The sequence below is a fragment of the Monopterus albus genome, unplaced genomic scaffold (genome assembly GCF_001952655.1).
Source record: "Monopterus albus unplaced genomic scaffold, M_albus_1.0 scaffold254.1, whole genome shotgun sequence".
Lineage (NCBI taxonomy): Eukaryota > Metazoa > Chordata > Actinopteri > Synbranchiformes > Synbranchidae > Monopterus > Monopterus albus.
In genome coordinates, this window is record NW_018128134.1 from 256,984 (window position 1) to 275,810 (window position 18,827).

The window sequence follows — 18,827 nt, forward strand, 5'->3', positions numbered from 1 at the left end:
TTTCCATTATATTTTTTAGTTTTAATAGCAAATGCTGGTAATTGCCATAAAATGAGCCCGTATGGTCGAAGTGTTTATAATATTGATTAAGTTACTACTGAGATAAAACTTATTTCCATTACGTGTTTATATTATTTTGTCTTCCCTGTGAGTAAGCCAGTGGGAACTATAATTCAGCCATTCGTTTCTAGCCGGAACTCAAAGCACCTGGTATTCGGCGCTCCGTCAAAATAGGTCCTTCCTTTCTTCTCTGTGGTCAGAGTAGTTGATGTGGGGTGTCTGGCTGTGAGTCGTGAAACATTTTCCTTTAATTCTCCAAGAATATAACTCAGCATGACTAAAGAGGAAGTCCATGGGTAAGAATTGTGTGAGAATTGTGCCACGGCTCACGTCTTACAGCATCACCAGCACAGAACGCTGTAAATACCTCATGATAGCGTTAGCATCAGTCGCAGCTTGCTAGCATTGCTATGACATGCAGCAGATTGCATCATCTGACAGTTAAAGTAAAGAAGTTTTACCCTTCTGAACAAAATGCTTAAAATATCAGTGAAGTTGAATTCAACACAAGAAGAGTTCAAATAATGTTCCAGTATTATTTATTATATATTTTATTTAGATAAAGTAAACTTATACTAGGCAGGATTTGTTTGAACACCAAGTGATTTATTGTCATAAAGCCTAAAACAAATCTCAAATGAAACCAAACCAAAATCAAAAGTTCATGGCCTTGTTTAATGTACGGGTTGCACCAAGAACTGTCGCAAGTCTTGAATGTATTTGGTGTCAAGCTTGATAGTGGGCTAACGTTAACTTTTGTGTTTTACCATAATTGTACAGTTTGAAATGAAGTACAGTATATCAAAGGGTGTATCTAATATAACTAATGTGACTCATTGTACTTTGGATTATTAAAACTCATGAGGGCTGATAACATTTTATGTTGATCTACTCCTATCCAGTTATTGTCATTTTATGATATAATAATGTGGTGGATGTGGAGGTGTAACAACTGCGCTGTGAGAGACTTGGGTTGTGATACTGCTGTTGAACATAGGTCACCTTGGCATGGATTACTTGTGTTAAGAAACTGGTGGCAGATGGGATAAGCTGATTACATTTAACTTTACAGCAATATGAGATATGATGTTAGCTGCATAAAGAATAGAGAGGCACAAAGGTTGTTTGTGTACTGCTTTGACAGTGAACTGTAGGTGCTTTGTAGAAAACTGCTGCAGACAATGATCTCATTTTACCAGAGGGCAAAAAAGATCAGTGATCCAGTGAAACTGATCCATCTAGTTTGTACAACATTGATGTACTGTACTTCAGACATATACAGCATGGAGTGCAGGTTCATAACTGGGGTGACATTTACATATTTTCATATATGAGTACTCAGATTTTTGACAGCATGTACATGTGTAGACTTTTTATCCATATGACAACAGATACCCCAGAGAGTTCAGTAAAGATGAAAAGATTCCAGGTTCTTGGCTCAATAAGTAAAATGTTGTTAAAATTTAAGTTACAAAATGTTTTGACCCACCCTGACCCCTCAAACTGTTATTTAACCCTCTGGCTTTCGCACACTGGTAGACCTACTAGAAGTTTAATGTCACAAAATGGAAAAGTTCAAAGCACCGATGGAACATGACAACCGGCAAAGATTAAAAGCAGACTGAAACAATATAACTAAAAATGTAATCATATAATGAGCTCCTTAAACTTGACACTGGTTTGAAAATGAGTGAAGCAAGAAACTGCGATTAATGCTAATCTCTAAGCTATATTTAACCCACACCAGACAGGGCGAGGGCGTTGTGCGTATCTTTGCTCAACTATTAGGCCGCTGTGTATGGCGTTCATTGCATGATCAACATATGTAGTTTCAGATGTATGGCCCAATCTAATATGACATCCCACACCCCTCAAGTCTATCATATAGTTTCTACTGCCTAACGTGAGCCCTGCATGGCTTGGTATGAGTAACAGCAGCCGCACTGTCTTCACCTGTTGTCAGTAATGCCTGAAACATAATCGGGATATGTATTTGCTCATGAGCTGCATTCATGTGTTATTTTGTGGGCTAATTATTGTGCATGGATTTAAGTGTATGATCAGTGATTCTCAAGGACTGGTTGGAACACACCTCCTAGGTGCAACGCTGGTCACTGTGTGGGGGAAAAAAAAATGAGAAAAGTATCTTGTTATAATGAGAATGGCTTCACGTCATAACAAGATGCTAAGCAAGTGTTTAGGCGAGTTGAACGTTGCCTAAGCTATTATGGTATGGCTAGCATGTGCATGGTCCCACCTCCTATTCAGAACAGGACTTTGAGACAAGATAGCAATGCACTACTTAGAGTTTGTTCCATAGATGCAGATACCTCAACAACTCAACAAGAAATATAGGGATCTTAGTATGTATCTTTTTTTTTTAAATTGAACATAATCCTCCTGGGAAATCATAAAAGGAGCAGTTGGTGCAGGTTGTTGGAACAGTGGTGTTAATATTAAATTTCCTCCTTTGAAAATTATCATCTGTCGCTTTTGTTTTCTTTGTTTTTTCTCCCTTGTTTAGACTTCATTGCTATTCATAGTAGGTCTTTGGTCCTTGTTATTTCCTGTGGCTAAATAGGAGCAGCTCCCATATCGCTCATAAGCTTTCTTCAGGTCGAGCCACCTGGACATTTGGAAAGCCAAACAGCACTTGTTCATTCACCTGCAATTTTAACAGGCTTTTATAAAATGGGGAATGTCTAATTTGAAGGAGTTCAAAGTTCAGACTATCTGTAGTCTCATCACTTCCTCATTAATCCTTATGACAGATGTTGGCCAGTGTAAATCACTTGAACTTTTATTTATTTTAATTCTTAAATATTTTTATTAAAACTAATTTGATGCTGTTTCACTGTTTTTTTCATCAGTTATCTCAGTTTTTAACTGTATTAGTTTTAACTTAATTACATCTAATTAGCTTTTACTTGTTCATTTCTGCTGTTCTGTATGTTGTGTTGCTACATCTAGATAAGAGTGTGCTTACTTAGTTTGTGTACTGAACGATTGCTTTTACTAAAATGTAGTTTATAGGCAAATAGCATATGCTTATTGGGTCTGACACTGTATTGTGCTGTGCTGTGTAGTGTTGTAGTACCATTTAGCAGTGTAATTTTACTTTCAGATAAGACTAAATGTTATCAGATAGTCTTTGTTCTTCTGCTGTCTTCTTAAAGCCCCAGTGTTTATCTAGCTAATCTTATTTTCTTTGCTTTTAGCTGCTCTCCACACTCACTTACCTCCACTCACACAGGCTACAGCTGTTTTGACGTGTGAAAAACAATGAGTTAAAATGTAGCGCAGACTTAAAAGCTGGAGGTGGTGATGGTTCAGAATTAATTTTCCCAGGCAGTCAACAACTTCCTCATGGGATCTAGGAGAAATTGGAGGTGGAAGTTGACTAGGATGTTTATGTTGTGTGTTTCTTCCTGCTTCAGTGCAACAGAGGAGGAGCAGCAGGCTCAGTCAAAAAAAGCCCTGAAGAAACAGCAGAAGGAAGCGGAGAAAGCTGCAAAAAAGGCTGAGAAACAGGCCAAGCTGGTCAGTGTTTTTTTTTTTTTTTTTTTTTTTTTTTTTTTTTTTTTTTTTAATTTTTGTTTGTTGTTATACATCCGTTGCCCCCTCTTCCATCTGGTATGGCTGTGACGTGTAGGTGTGCTAGGCATTGTGGGTCCAAGAGGGTAGTTTAGGCGTTGGGGGGAGTATCCATTGTCTAAGTATTCCTGCTATTTTAACTTTGTTTATCTTCACCCAAACAAAGTGCTATTTTTTTTCCTATATGGGGTACATGACATAGCTCAAATGCAGCCTTTTTACACACTAAAGGTCATGCTTCCTACAAAGTTCTTGCCCTCCAGAAAATATATGACCAAGTATGTCAGATCATAAACTCTGCTCCGTACTGCTCTTTGCCCCTCTGATCCTATTTCCTAAAGATATGAAGTGAGCTATGGATGCCCCGATGTGACAGATTGTATAAAAATCAGCCTTCAGTCCTCACTGTTGAATGTTTATGTCTGTGTTCTCAGCTGAGATCATGCTGCAGCGTGTGTTTCTACAGTATAGCCCTTTCCAGACATGTAGTACATCAGACATACATAACATTGCTGCTTCAACAGTCTGTAAAAGCAGTGGTTTTCTGCCATTCAGACATACTGTAGTTTTACATTATGTTCCTCAGGGCTACACTCAGAGACACTCACAAACCCAAACAAGACTAGGACACAGGGTTGGGGACGCCCATGGGAAGAAGACTCTTGTTTGCCTTGTTAGGATGAGCATTCACTGCTATTCACTGTTGAATTTGGGCCACAGTTCACACCATAACGACACACCATCCATTTGTGTTAGACACGTTGATGGCAGAATTAGTGCTCAGGTAGAACAGGCTACGTTAGCAGCATGGCTAACAAAAACACAATGGGAACTCCTGGGCTGGAAACATCAATGAAGCCATTCGCGTCGACTCGTCACAATGTGGCCATATTGTACATGATCACAGCACTCCCCCCCTGCAACCTCCCACTCCCCTGACCAATGCAGCATCTTGCGTTAAAACGCAGCAGGTAGATGCATTTTTACCGGCTCAGTCTGAATGCCAGCTTAGTGTGGCATAACAAGCATTGTCTTGGACAAGACCAGAAAGCTGAATTGGATGTTTGCTGATTGAGTGTTGGCTGTGAAATTTTCTGTTATGAATTTTTTTTCTGCTGACACTTGTCACTTTGGTTGCACCGGTGTGGGCTGGTTGCTTCATGGCTGTAGCAGGTCTATATTCAGTTGATCACAAGCTGCAATATCATCCATCATGTGACTGGATTATTATATCAAGGATGGGCAGTTCAATTTACTCCACCGCCGTCAGCCATTTCCATACACCAATATCAATTTGCATAGAAAATGGAACTGTAACTTTGCCAAGAGTCGATCTCATCCTGCTCTGGGAGTCATTTGCCTCAAAGTTGGTGCAGAGATAAAGAATATCTGTCCACTTAGGCTGTTTCTATTATAAAGCAATATCTCCTGCTGCCATTACTCATTGTCTATGATGTGTTGGAGCAATGTATAGAAGAGCTGTGCATTTCAGGGATCGAAAGCTTGGCTTTAGGACTGAACTATGATTCATTAATTTTATTCAAATCCCTGATAGCACACGATGAAAACACAATTTGCATGACTAGCAGAAAAACATTTTAAATTGCTCCAGTTGAAGCAAAATGTTTTTTGAACATTTTATGGTTGAATTTAATAGATAATCCTCTTTTTATTTCCTGGGTCTTGGCCATGCCATTTAAACCCACTGTCGCCCCTTTGTGTTTCAGGCTGCCGAACAACCAAGCACGGAGGAAGATGTAAGTGGCCCCTACAGATCAGACTACTGGTCCCCTCTTACCTGTTCCCTGTCTGTCTGTCTGACAGAGATTCTGCCTGTGTTTTCACACTTTTACAACAGTTTGTATGCAAATACTTGCACTCTGAACACACTGTTATTGATTTCTGTTTGCTAATTTTCTGCCTTAGATAATGAGGCTTATGACAATCTATTTTGTCTGTCTGTTATCTCAGATGAAGTAGACAGACTGATGCTTGTAAAATCAAAGTGGGAGTGTTGCCCTTGAGAATAATAGAGGGAGAAAAAAGAGTCAATGTGCATACGCTACAACCAGTGTAAAGTGTTAATTTGCTGTTTAACTAAATGACAACTGCTAAGATGTGTGCTTTTATTTTTTTAGGACTTTGCCAAGGACCAATATGGTGTGGCAGCTATGGTCCAGTCCCAACAAAAACTGGGTTAGTATAAAAGCTGCTTCCTTCACAGCCAACCTAACAGAAACCACTCTTGGCTGAAACAAGAAAAAAAGAAACATGAAGATTAATTTGCTGTTTTTTGCTTTTAAATATTTGCAGTGGAATAAATTTTAGATGGATAAAACCATTGCTTTACCCTGATTTGACTGTCAGTTTGATGACTCTGTATACACTCACGTCTCTGTTATACGCAGTGTTTAAAGAGTAGATTAATACAGTTACATTTAGTAGAATTACATTTTGGCCTATTCCTGTCTCTATCACATTGAACTGATCAGTCTCTGTAGCTGTAGGTTTTTTTAATGCATGTCACTGTGGTCCATGCACTGTGTCGTACATGTTGCTGCTATTTTTCAAAATATTTCTCTGCACAACATCAACAAAGTGAAAGAATGAGATGCATTTCAGGAGAGTGTGTTCTTACCTCACTGAATTAGTGCATTGGCACAAACCTACAAGTTCCCTCAGGTCTTCAAGCCATTTTCTTTTAGAGGTTCCTATGGCCAGATATAAATGCTGGGGTGATCGTGCTTTTACTGTTGCAGCCCCTAAATTGTGGAATAGCCTACCTTTTAATGTTAGGTCAGCTACTGACCTGACAACTTTTAAATCATCGCTTAAAACATATTTATTTGCCTTGGCTTTTAATACACAGTTGGGCCTGGTGCATTCCTTTTAATCTAATTTATTGAATGTGTGTCATCTGTGTGTCTGAGTTATTGTTTTATTTTTGCACTGAATCTATTTTATTTTAGTTATTTATCGTGATTTTATTCTGACTATGTAAGTACTTTGGTTAACTGGATGTTGTTTTTAAAGTGCTATATAAATAAATTTGATTTGATTTGTATTCATGCACACCCACAAGATGTGATGAGAGATTCATAGAAGAAATTACAGTATACGTAGTACACACAAAGACTTCCTTTGGTTGGAATAGGTCTTGTTTTATTATTATTTCAGTGTAACAGAGCTTAGTATTACGGTTTTCCTGTATCTATGTGCTACAGTACACTCAGTTTTCTGTCAGTCACCTACCACTTACCAGAAGTAAAGAAAGAAGAAATCCGGCCCCAAAAAATTGTCTTAAAGCTTGATGATTTACAACTTGCTTTGGTTATTTTAGAGATGGTAGTATATTTAAAAGTGAGATGAGCAATGTGTTTTTGTGTGTGAAACTGGTTTTATGTTGTGAATAAGATTGAGACATGATGGGTTCCAGATAATGATCTGGTGACTGACGTGAATCCTGCGTTCTGCATGTGTGAAAGACATAAGAACATTGCTAGTCATCATTGCTAGTCATCGTTGCTAGTCATCGTTGCTAGTCATTGATATAAAAGTCACAGATGAGTCAGCCCTACTGTATGTTGGACATGGATACCTTGGTACAAGAAGTTAAACCCAATATTTCACCTTTCACTTTAGAGGTGCAGACATGAACATAATGACACAGAGAACGTGCTGGAACTTTCAAGTTTTATGTTTGGATACAAGATGTTATCCTGATCCAGATCTTCTCATATTTACGTTTGTCTGTCTGACAAACGTTACTGATCGAACACGATTACAGCTGATAAACATCATGAAAAATTCTTTTGGCCCCTTCTCTCATCCCGACTTAAGCGACGTCAGTGATAATTGCAGTAACTAATAGTGTGTGATAACTCATGGATGAACGAGGCAGCAGGCGGACCCATCGAGGTCGTCTGTCTGTCTGAATGCTTGTTCAGCTCCAGTGGCTGCAAACAAAAGTGGGGGGCCTCCCTTACCTGCATGCCAAGCTCAGGCATGGGGATGATGGGGGGGTTGGTCGTTAGAAGGTGAGGGCTTTCATGTGGGTTTACACAGAGTTCTCAGCCAAATGGGCGTCTGTTTTCTCTGATGTTGCCTCAGTGTCTGCCTCCTCTTCTCACTGATAATAAGGTGAAAGCATGTCTCTGAGTGACACAGGTGAAACTAGAGTCAATTTGTCATAAAGACCACAGTGAATGGGCGAGTTAGACGGCTTTCAGCAAGCCTCCTAGTGTTTCTTATTTATTAGGCATGTCTGTAATTTGAGCAGTTTATTATGTGTACGTCTACATGCACATGCATGCTTTTTCACATTTCTTTGTGCTTTTGGGAGTGTGTAGGGAGGAGAAGGAGGGGTGTGAGAGTCTTTATATAGAGGCAGAAAACTTCTTTGAAGTAATAAAATGTGTGTGTCTGTGTGTGTGTGAGCCAGACAGGGCATTGGTACAGATCCAAGATCTTACTCCTGAGAAAGCTGACCAGCTGATCTGGCTGCGTGCCCGAGTCCACACCAGCAGAGCCAAAGGTGAGCTCATCCCCCTCTGTCTTTGTTCACCCCTTTTTTAAGCTTCGAGCACCTTTTTCATGTGTGAAAACCCCAAACAGCCAAGATTAGATGACCTCTGTGCTAATCCTGTGTGTACTGAAATGTCTAACACTTCTTCCCTAGGGCCAGTGCTCCACATCACTCACACACTCACAGAAATACCAGTCACCTTTGACTTGGTGGTGTTAGGATTCCCATGACCTACAGAAATGACGTTACTGTCTTTAGGGCGTTCAACACTGAAGGTCAGAACAGGCAGCTGTTATAGCTGAAATAATATCTTGATATAAAATGAGAATTTTTCTACTATATATTCGTTTCTGAGGTGGTGCAAGCACTTGCACAGTTTTTTCCCTCTACTTCCTAACAGATTAAGCAGTTTGACAACCTGGGGGTGTTTTTGACATCATTGTCAGACTAGCATGTCACTGCCAACTGGAAAATCAGATAAGCTCCATTTGCTAGGCCAGCTTCCAGCTACTGGCAGCGATGTAGCTCCTCAATTTAAATACAATGAACCCTGAGCTTTTTCAGGTTATTACATCTCTGCATGAAACATGAAGCACTTTTTCTGCTTTGTTAAATGTATGCTCATAAATAAGTGGATATCTCAAAGATGATATTTTAACCATTTCCTCTAAAGATAACTTCCAGTGTGAAGAGTCACTTCCCCTCCACTCATGTCCTAATTCTCTCTGCTCACTGTAGGGACGTCAGTGCGAGCAGAATAACATCCTGATTTGGTCTGGTGTCAGCTGTATCTGTCGGTGGGATTTTGACATTGCTGTTGTCCCCACCACCCTCCCCTTTCTCACAGGCAACAGACATCAAAGTATCTGGGTGGTCTGACTGTCTACTGACCTGAGTTTTTGTTGGCTAACGTATTTACTCTGTTCCCAGGTGTGTGTGTCTTTGTATTGCTTACATCATGAGCACCAAAGCCTGTTAACACACCAACACTGAGGGGACTCGGCCATCCTTGTGGGGACCAGAAGCTAGTCCCCACAAAGAAATCGCTGAATTTTAGGGTGGCAACATGGTTTAGGGTTAGGATGTGGTTAGATTAAGTGTTAGAGTCATGGTTAGGCAAGTAGTGGTTATGATTAAGGTTAGGATAAGTCTACAGGAAATGAATGTAAGTCAACGTAAAGTCCCCACAAGGAATGAAAACACAGCTTGTGTCTTTGTTAGGAAGGTAGCAATCACCCTTTCTCCACACAGTGCTCTTCAAAGAGAAGACTCTGTTCACAAATGATTGACACTTTACCTGTAGATGACAAGAAGGATCCTTTCAGCTGGGGGATACCTTTTTCATCCCAAGTAGCACATAGCCCTTTTGGTGAACAGACATACACTGCTGCAGAGGCCAAGCTTTTATTGTGACAAGGCTGTTAAGCTTGCTTGAAAGAGGTCCTAACAGCTCGGCACTATCTGTTGTTGTTGTTTTGTTTTCAGGGAAGCAATGCTTCTTGGTCCTGCGTCATCAGCAGTTCACCGTGCAGGCACTAGTTGCAGTGGGAGATCGTGCAAGCAAGCAGATGGTCAAGTTTGCTGCAAAGTGAGTACTGACACTGCTGTTCCTGTCAGAGAGGAGGAAAACAATGGTGGGAAAATCCCAGGCCCTAATTGTCCGCCGATCCATTTTCACACATTCTGAGTGAGGTGGTGGGTGGGGAAATCAATCATTTTTTCACTTGACAACAAAAGCTAGCTTTTAACATGGTGGGATACAGCAGCGTTTTAATGGAGCAGTTCCTGTCGAGACGGCAGATACCACACGGTTCAGAGGGAGAACACATACTTGAGAGCCAAGCATCATTAGTCATGTTAGCAGTCACATTACAGCCTATCTTTCTTACTGATAGTCTTATGAATGAACACAACTGTCAGCAGATATGTACTTTATTAAAAGGGCCTACTAGAGGGGTGAGCCGAGGATGATGTTGCTTTAGGCTGACATTGATGTCAGGGGGGCTTTTTTGTGAAATAACTCTAAATTTGGACTTTAAATCCACATAAAGACATTAATGATGTAATTCATGTAATTTAGGTGTTTTAGTAATTAACATGATTACTGTTTTCCAGTTCTCCCATTGTTGTATGATTCAATATATTTGTAAGTGGGGAAGATCATCATGAGTTACTTTAAAGCCACCTCTTCAGATATTGCTAAATTAGGCAAAAGGCAACACCTACAACTGTAATCTGCCAGACCAAAGTGGCAGTTTGGACACAGGATAGTAAAGAACTTAAGCGGTGCAGAGATTGCAGCAGTACTTGTGCAGTTTGAAACAAGCCTCCTGGTAAGTAGCAGCTGTCATAGTCTTACCACCTCACAGAAAGCTGCCATGAAAACTGAAGACAGAATAAATGTCTGCTGCCATCCTCCCAGAGAAAGGTAAAAGAGTTGAAACAATGTCAGTTTAATTATAACCCTTATCCAACAAGTGCATTGCTGACTAAGAAGGTGATGTCAAGCATTACTAGGGATCAGAGGTTGTGTTAGACTTTCTCATTTCCATCATTTTGATGGACAGGGTCAATAAGATTCCATCATAGTTTATTATTACCTTTCAGCTTAGTTTTAATCTTTTTCAATTCAGTTCAGTTTTATTTGTATAGCGCTAAATCACAACAAATGTCGTGTCAGGACACTTTGCAAAGTAAGGTCTAGACCTTACTATTATTATTATTAAATAAGAAAAACCCAGCAAATCCCCCTTGAGCACTTGGTGACAGCGAGGAGGAAAAACTCCCTTTAAGGAAAGAAACCTCCGACAGACCTTGGCTACTGGTGGACGGCCTTCTGCCTTGGGTTGAATGGATAGAGGAGAGAGAAAAGAAAAGAAAAGCAATAAAACACAACAATCAAACACTAGGCAGGTTGGTGCAGCCAAGAGAGAGAGGACACACTATGGGAGGAAAACACACAGTTAGTGATGTGTAATGACGGCATGTAGATGCATGAGGAGAGGAGATAATACAGATTTAATTTTCATTAAAAGTTTTTTTTGTTTTTTTTTTTTAGTATTTATGTTTGGAACAAGATATTGTGTGGCCACCTTTTATGTCAACAGAAGCAGAAGATGTTTTTTCCACAGTGACAGTGGAAGCAACTAAAAACGTGCGTAAACAAGCAAATATGTAATTTTACAAAATTAGACAATTACCATTAAAATATGAACAACCCATTTACAAGAATTTAGGCTAACTGAATTTGACTTAGCTGACCTGCTGCAGAGGCCATTGTCACCAGGTTTTGCATCTTCGGACAGATGACTTCTCATGACCGTTATAATTTAGATCTGAAAGCTGAATCCATGCTTTGCTGCTTCACTATAGACTGGACTTACCAGCTCCACTTCAGTCAACATTTTGAAGTCAGGAACATTTCTCTCAGGAAGTGATTAGGAGTTGCTCTCAATGTGAGATTTCCCAATCCTGAAGCACTCACTGCACAGGCAGGAATCTGCTACATGAGCTCCTTCTGCACCCCTCTGTGACCCACAGTGGTCGCAGACACGCTTAGTCCATGGCTCTTCAGAGTGTTGTCAGCTCCTGTACAGAGAGATGTGTTGAACAGTCTCACTTGTCCTTCATCTACAGTTTCAGTTCCTCTTTTTTCACCTCACCATACCAACTATTGGGCTTTTTAGTAGTCTAACTTAAGTTAATGTAGATCACTGTCACTTTTCAAAATGACAGACGCCGTTCAGATTTTTATGTTAAAAAAATCTGTTAATGATGGAAAATAATTGAGCAACACAACCTCTGTTGGGCATATAGGCTCCATCATTGTTCCAGACACTGCCATCATACCCAGCACTGAAACCACTGGAGTGTCTCTTCCTAAATTCTCGCTTCCACAGATCATTTAGGGCCAAGTAGCAGCTGCAGAGCATTCTGACCTATAGAAGCTGAAAACTGTATTCTGTTAGATAGCATCTACAATAAACAGCAAAGTAAACTTCTCTTTATTCCATGTAATGCTTTGAGTAAATACAGGCATCCATTCAGTACAGCTAGATTTACTGAAACACTTAATGAAAAAACTGAATAATGAATGATTATGCACACACCTGCCTGAGTCATATGTAAACAAGTCAGTGCTACTAAATGTTTGGTGAATACCTAAATGTGCATAAATTACCATTTTACACATATTCATTGGACTCATGTTTCATAAATGAGACCCTTGGAGCCCCTTGGCGGGTTGTTGCAGTATGTTGAGGTTTACAGGAAGCTGAATCCAAACACATGCGTTTTTCTAATGAGGGCAGAGTCACTACTGCTTGAGGTTCTGACCCCTGCTTTCTTAGAAGAGTCAGAATTCCCTGACTACACCATAGTTCCTCTCAGCCACTCAGCTGACCTGTTCCCAGCTGTCCCTGAGATCCAGCTTCAGTTTCTGGCATCTTTCAGTGCTTTGCTACCTCAAAAAATGACACTGAACACAGGCAAGAAAGGACCAGCAAGTTGCACCTTGTTAAATACAGAAGAGTAGAAATGTTAACTATGTCACAGAGGATTGTTTTTTTTTCATGTGCAGTAGTTCCTCTGTTGGCTTCTGCAATGTTGTGGTCAGGCCGTTAGACTGTTGGGCCACACATTACCACCTGACAACAGAGCAAGTGAAAGTGATGACATGGTTTCCAAGACGACATGGTGTTGCATCTAAACTCAGGTGTTGCATCTAAACTCAACAATAGCAAAGTCATAGTGCAGCGTGACCTTTTACTGAGAGTGTTTGAGTGTTGCCAGGCTCTATATGTTTCGTGTTTTTATATTTAAATCTTTCAGAACAGGTGTCACTGTCGGTTCCTTTGGCTTTCTGGCCCCAGTCTCGTTTCACACACTGTGGTGTTATAATTGACAAGCTGAGTAATACCCTGGATTACAAGTAAATCCTCTCATAATCATGCAGAGGGTAGGGATGACATTGCTCAGAAGTCTCCATTCACATATTGTATGTCCAAGACGTCCTCTGCTCATCCTCACAATTTAATTAAGTGATCCTCAGACTCTGCAGCCTTTACCCGCCTCAGCTACCTGAGGAGCGCAGAGCCTAAGGCAAAAGAGAACTGTGGCTGATTTGGACTCTAACACTGGAATAACAGTAATCATGTGTGATGGGTGTGCACTGTGATGTTGGCAGGTTTAATTTGGTCTTGAATTACCTGGTTCAGTCAGGGTTTCTATAAGAACAGCTGATTTGGATGAAATGAGTCCTGTGAGACCTCACTAGTCAGTGCGAGCAGCAGCCCAACCGCTGCGTTCTAGATTTGGTGCAAGTACTTTAAAGGGTCAATTCATACATAAAAAACAAAACAAACATGTTGTGCACTTATCCCTACTGGTGTGTAGCTCATTTGGTTATAGTTTAGGAGATTTAGAGGAATCTGTCAGGTGAGTAATATTTCACTGCTGCTCACTCAAAGTGAGACAAATATTATATATGTTTTTGTGGTTAGATAAATGATAAATGTTTATACAAATAGCAGTTGGGCTATGGACAGTGTTGTTGCTTAGTAACAATAAAAAAAGATGCAGCAAGCTGCTCTTTTTTATATTGTAGGCTTCAACAAAAAAGGCAGTGCAGTGTAAAATTTAAGAAAGACATCAAACAATAGCAGGTGTTCTGCACGAGACCAGGAATCCATATGGTTGCTCTCCTGTAGTTTGTTCTTCACCAGCCTTGGTTTCATCAGGATCTTGAAGTTTGTTAGTTTTTTTTATGCCTCACTGATAAACTGATTGAAAGTTTGAGGATGGGTGAAGGCATCTCTCACCTTTTGAAACTGGAAAACCCTGTCCAGACCACACGACTATTTTCTCTTGTTACCCAGTGAGCACTTACTCAGTGTGCGTAGTATTTCTCCTCTCCATTCGATGCTGTCAAATCTTGGTCATGGGTTCATCAGTATGCTCCCTGTGTGCTGAAGGCGTTGTCACCAGCCGCTGGGCGTTTAAGTGGAGCTTATTAATGTGGGGATTTATTTATCTAACAGATCTCCTACTAGATGAAAAGACCTACAGCTGCAGCTGTTGTGGGGCTGTAGGGACAATAGTACAACTGTCTTTGGTCTCTCTCATTACTGCTTTTTAATGAGAAGGAGTGAAGGATTTCAGCAGGTTTCCCATCTGGCCTTTCACTGCATGATGGTCAATGTTGTTACTCTCATCTCTGCTCTGGGATTCAGTGAGGAGGCTGTGTATATAGATGGTGCCTTGTTTTGAAAGCGCACAGGTTCCAGTCACACGCTGTAGTTTACTTTCACTTAAGTGTATTTGGGGGAATTCTTAACCCTGTTCTTAATATGTTATTGTAGTAGAGCTGGGTACTTCCCACATGTAAGCTGTCTAAAAGCTCAACACTCCTCTCTTACTGACCTCCTCCTGTTTATTGATTACAGTGCCTTTGTGACTAATATACAAGTATTAAGGAAAATTGTTTAAGTAATTGAAAGTCTTCAATTATTGTGATTTTTTTTTTTCTTTTCTTTTCCTGGTATGTGACTTGACATTAGCAGGTGCTGGTTTAATAGTGCACACCCCATTTAATAGACAGTCAGGTCAAGTAGGGGCTTTATACTCTTGGAAAAACACTGATCTCACAAGGTACAGAGACTTGTTTTTTCATCTAAAGGCAAAAAGGGGGGGTTCCAGCAAGATGAACCTTTCCATACCAGACAGCCAAATGTATCTAGCAGACACATGTTTGTGTTGAGCAGAGGAACAGAGAAAGGGTTGTAGCGGTTTTTGTTGTGAAAGCTACACACTTCTTGTGGTAGCTCAACACTCCCCCCTCCCCCCAGTTAGCAAATGTCATTGCAGCAGTTATTATTTTAGGACGTGTGGGGATTAGAAGGAACCAACACCACCACCACCACCACTCCACCTCCCCCACTCCCCACAATCTCACCTTGAAAAATGAAAGTGCATGTCAGCAAGCATCTGTCACACTTTAATGGAAATATTGTTTTCACACAGTTGGCCTCCCACACAGATGAGTTAATTTTCTATGTGCTGTCTGTTTACTCCTCACCCATCCACCAGCATCACCAAGGAAAGCATCGTAGACGTGGAGGCGTTGGTGAGGAAAGTGGAGCAGAAGATCGAGAGCTGTTCTCAGCAGGACGTGGAGCTCCACGTTGAGAGGGTGGGCATGCTATCACTACCGTCCTCAAACACACGTGTGCATAGTACTTTACACTCAGGAGGTAAACACAGAACAGATGATAGTCTGTTTTTCTGTACTGGAATTCTCCCCACACCTTTAAATGAAAACACATAATTGTACATTTTGCCCCCAAGAATGCTTCCTGTCATTCAGGCAGGTAAGTGCGTTGTTCACACAGGAACTCTACAGTATTCTGCAAGTATGTAAACAACTCTTTAACTCTTGGTTTCAACACATCACTCAACACAGTACGTGATCATTACTTACTCCAAACGCAGCATGTGTTTATGTTGTAGTTGCCACAATACACTAGTTATTCTTAATGTAATAATGACATATGGGGGGAAAATAGTTCAGTATAATGCAATCCAGTGCACTCTTCAAGAGAAAAACCCAGTGACATTAATGTGATATAGAATGTTTTGCAGGGCTCGATGGATTGCGTCATTGGTTCTACAGGTGTTAGTGGTGCTAGCACCGCCAAAACCCAGTAATTTAAAAAAAATTGTCAATCACTCGCACATAAGCCCTTTTTCCATACACGGGATACATAACATTGCTGCTTCATCAGTCTGTTAAAGCAACAGCTTTCTGTCACTCAGACATAGGTCACCTTTACGTTAATGTCTCTCACGCATTCAGTCAGACGTACCCACGACTGGGACGAGAGCGCCACGGTACAAGCGTGATTGGTATAATCTTGTGCGTGCCTATCCATTAATCTGCATGTAGTTCAGACTTGTGCCATGTTCAAAGTGATAAGTAAATGTTACTAGGTCTGACCTAGTAAGATTGCTGTCACGACTTTTACAGAAAAGTGAGCAGGATGCTCGTTCAGGCATGAAGTCGGTCAGTTTAATGGAAAGGATTGGGTGTCTGAAAAATGCTATAGATGAGGATTTAACAAAGAGGTTGTCAGTGTCTCCTCCTTTCAGTTCTTTTGCCCGTGTATGGAGTCCAGGCCCTTTCTACTGTTATAAGATCCAGTTGAAGCATTGGTGGTTTGTCACCATCCAAATTTTTTATGCCCTTTGTTTTTTTCCCTTCTCAGATTTTCGTCATCAGCCAGGCAGAGCCTCGTCTCCCACTGCAGTTAGAGGATGCTGTCAGGCCTGATGGAGAGGGGGAAGAGGTGAGGACCAATGTAGGAATTGATGAGTGGCCATGGGAAGTGTACTTCACCCAGGATCCTCACTAGTGGAGACTCTCCAGTGCCCTTTTTCCCTCTCTGTGCCTAGTGTGAAGTACTGGCTAACACCCCTGGCCAATCTTATGAATTATTTTCTTTTCAGTGGAGCAGGGCACTGTAGTTCCCTCTGATTACAGGACATTCTAGTGCCATTAGGTAGGTGATTAAAACCCTCTTAAGCATCCACCATGCAATATTTTCATGAAATATTGCATCATGTTCTTTGTAATTTTGTGATTTGGGTGTAGCTGCCCACTCTGCTTTAATTTCAGAGCGTGTTAGATTTCACTGTCTTAAAGTTATGACATGCACGAATAGGTTTTATCACACTATACAATGACAACAACGTAATTAGCAGTTAAGCCTTAATTTATTTGAATATTGTATATCAAAACCATAATTCTAGCATATCCATGCAGTGCAATAACTTCACCCTTCACTGGAGTGAAGATGTCAGTCAAGAATTAGGTAATTAAACCTGGTTAAATTAAACAAGATCAAAAGCAGAATGGCTCACACTGATTAACATTGCATTCAGTCAAACATCACTTCATTTGACTCACCTCTTTTCATGCAAAATGTGATTTCATCACACATTGTTTATAAGAGCTGGCAGCCAGGGTTTATGGAGCCCTCTGAATTCCAATTAAGGAGATCTATGCATCGGTGCAGACTAATTTGAGAGAATTGTGATGCATTTCAGAAGCCCTTATTTTCCCTACCTACAGCCTAGGTGGTTATTAGAGATTATGAAATTTTGAGTGCTGTTTTGCATTGACAGTGACTGGCTTAACAGCAGTGATTGGTTGCCAATTCAGTTGGACACATAATGCTTTTATCTATATCTGTATAACCATTAAATAACTATCAGTTTGCCAAACTTCTAAATTATCATCAGATGAGTATTACAGCATGTTCTGGTCACTGTGTCGCTCTGGCATTTGTGAAATGCTGGATTTGTAGTGATAAATCCTGGTATTTTGAGAAAAAGAACTGCAATTATCACTTCAGAAAGGTTTATAGTGATTTATTACCAGTTTATTAAAGATACAGCTATTTGCTGCAAATATTTGTATTAACTGACTTAATATAGTTTTGAATCTGTAATATTAATAGATGGTATAAATGCCACTGTTGTTTTTTCTGTAGCTGTAGAATATCCAAATTTGTAGTATCATATAATACTATGAGCGAATCAATATATGGGTGTTCCCAAACCAGAGATAGCTGAGAGTGTGTCTGTTTATTCAGTAAGCCGATGTCTACAGCTGCAGCATCACCCCAGGTGTTATCTGCAAGGATTCAGCTCGTAGCAGCACCTGCCTTCCCGAGAGACACAGGCCTTAACAGCCCTGTCTATCTGACTGTCTACCCATCCGACCTTTTGTCCCTCTGTGTGGGGCAGGATGTGGCTACACAGACTATTAGCTCAAACCTCAGCAGGTGCTCTGAGGAACCCTGACATGCTTGACACTGGAAGCAGCGGTTCTTCCTGTGATGAAACATTTGACTTTTTTCCATTTGTTTCCATTTTTTCTTTTCTCCATTATTTCTTTGTCTCATATTGCAGGTCTTTTGTTGTAGCTGACCCTGTCATGGCTGCTACATTATATAAGGCAACCTTCTTTTTATTTGTAGGTGTTTAAGCTTTATGAGCATGGCGGCTGTACAGGGTTCAGTGTCTTTAGTTTCATTGGGAAAAATGATATGGACCAGTTAGTGGGGCTTTTTTTTCCAGGTTGATAGGCTTGTTTGTGTTTAGAGCACCAAATAGCTAGGTTGGCTTTTTAATGCTAAAAATAACTAGTATTGCATCTAATTAATTTTCATGTTTGTGAGGTTTTAAAAGGCATTGACAACAAATTCTGCTGTGAAAAGAATAGTTGCATTATTCATGTTCACCGGGTTTTTGGTGATGCAATGATGTTTTTTGTCTGTCCTCAGGAAGGCAGAGCCACAGTCAACCAGGACACCAGGCTGGACAACAGGGTGATTGATCTCAGGGTAAGATGCTACCAGAGCAGAAGAAAACACAGTGAAACAAATGCCTGAGTACCCAGCAAACCTGCCAAGGATTTGTCTTGGTTTATCTAATTTCATAAGTGACATGTTTACATTAGGGGTCGTGAAGATGTCTGACAGGATGAAAAAAAGATGGCCTTTTTAGGGCTCTTTTTCCACAATTTTTATTAAAATTTCGAGTCTATTAATATGTCCAAATTGCATAATAACCAAATATTAATTTTATC

General features: G+C 40.4%; 1 protein-coding gene across 1 annotated transcript in view; it reads left to right on the plus strand.

Annotated features, from left to right (window-relative positions):
• The first annotated feature begins 202 nt into the window (after window positions 1-202).
• The window catches only part of dars1 (aspartyl-tRNA synthetase 1), a 29,050-nt gene continuing 10,425 nt past the window's right edge, over window positions 203-18,827 (plus strand). The window contains 9 exon segments of the mRNA XM_020621191.1: window positions 203-356; window positions 3,498-3,600; window positions 5,382-5,411; window positions 5,793-5,850; window positions 8,096-8,188; window positions 9,665-9,767; window positions 15,266-15,368; window positions 16,441-16,521; window positions 18,523-18,582. Coding sequence (XP_020476847.1) covers window positions 334-356; window positions 3,498-3,600; window positions 5,382-5,411; window positions 5,793-5,850; window positions 8,096-8,188; window positions 9,665-9,767; window positions 15,266-15,368; window positions 16,441-16,521; window positions 18,523-18,582 — 654 coding nt within the window. The 5' untranslated portion in view covers window positions 203-333.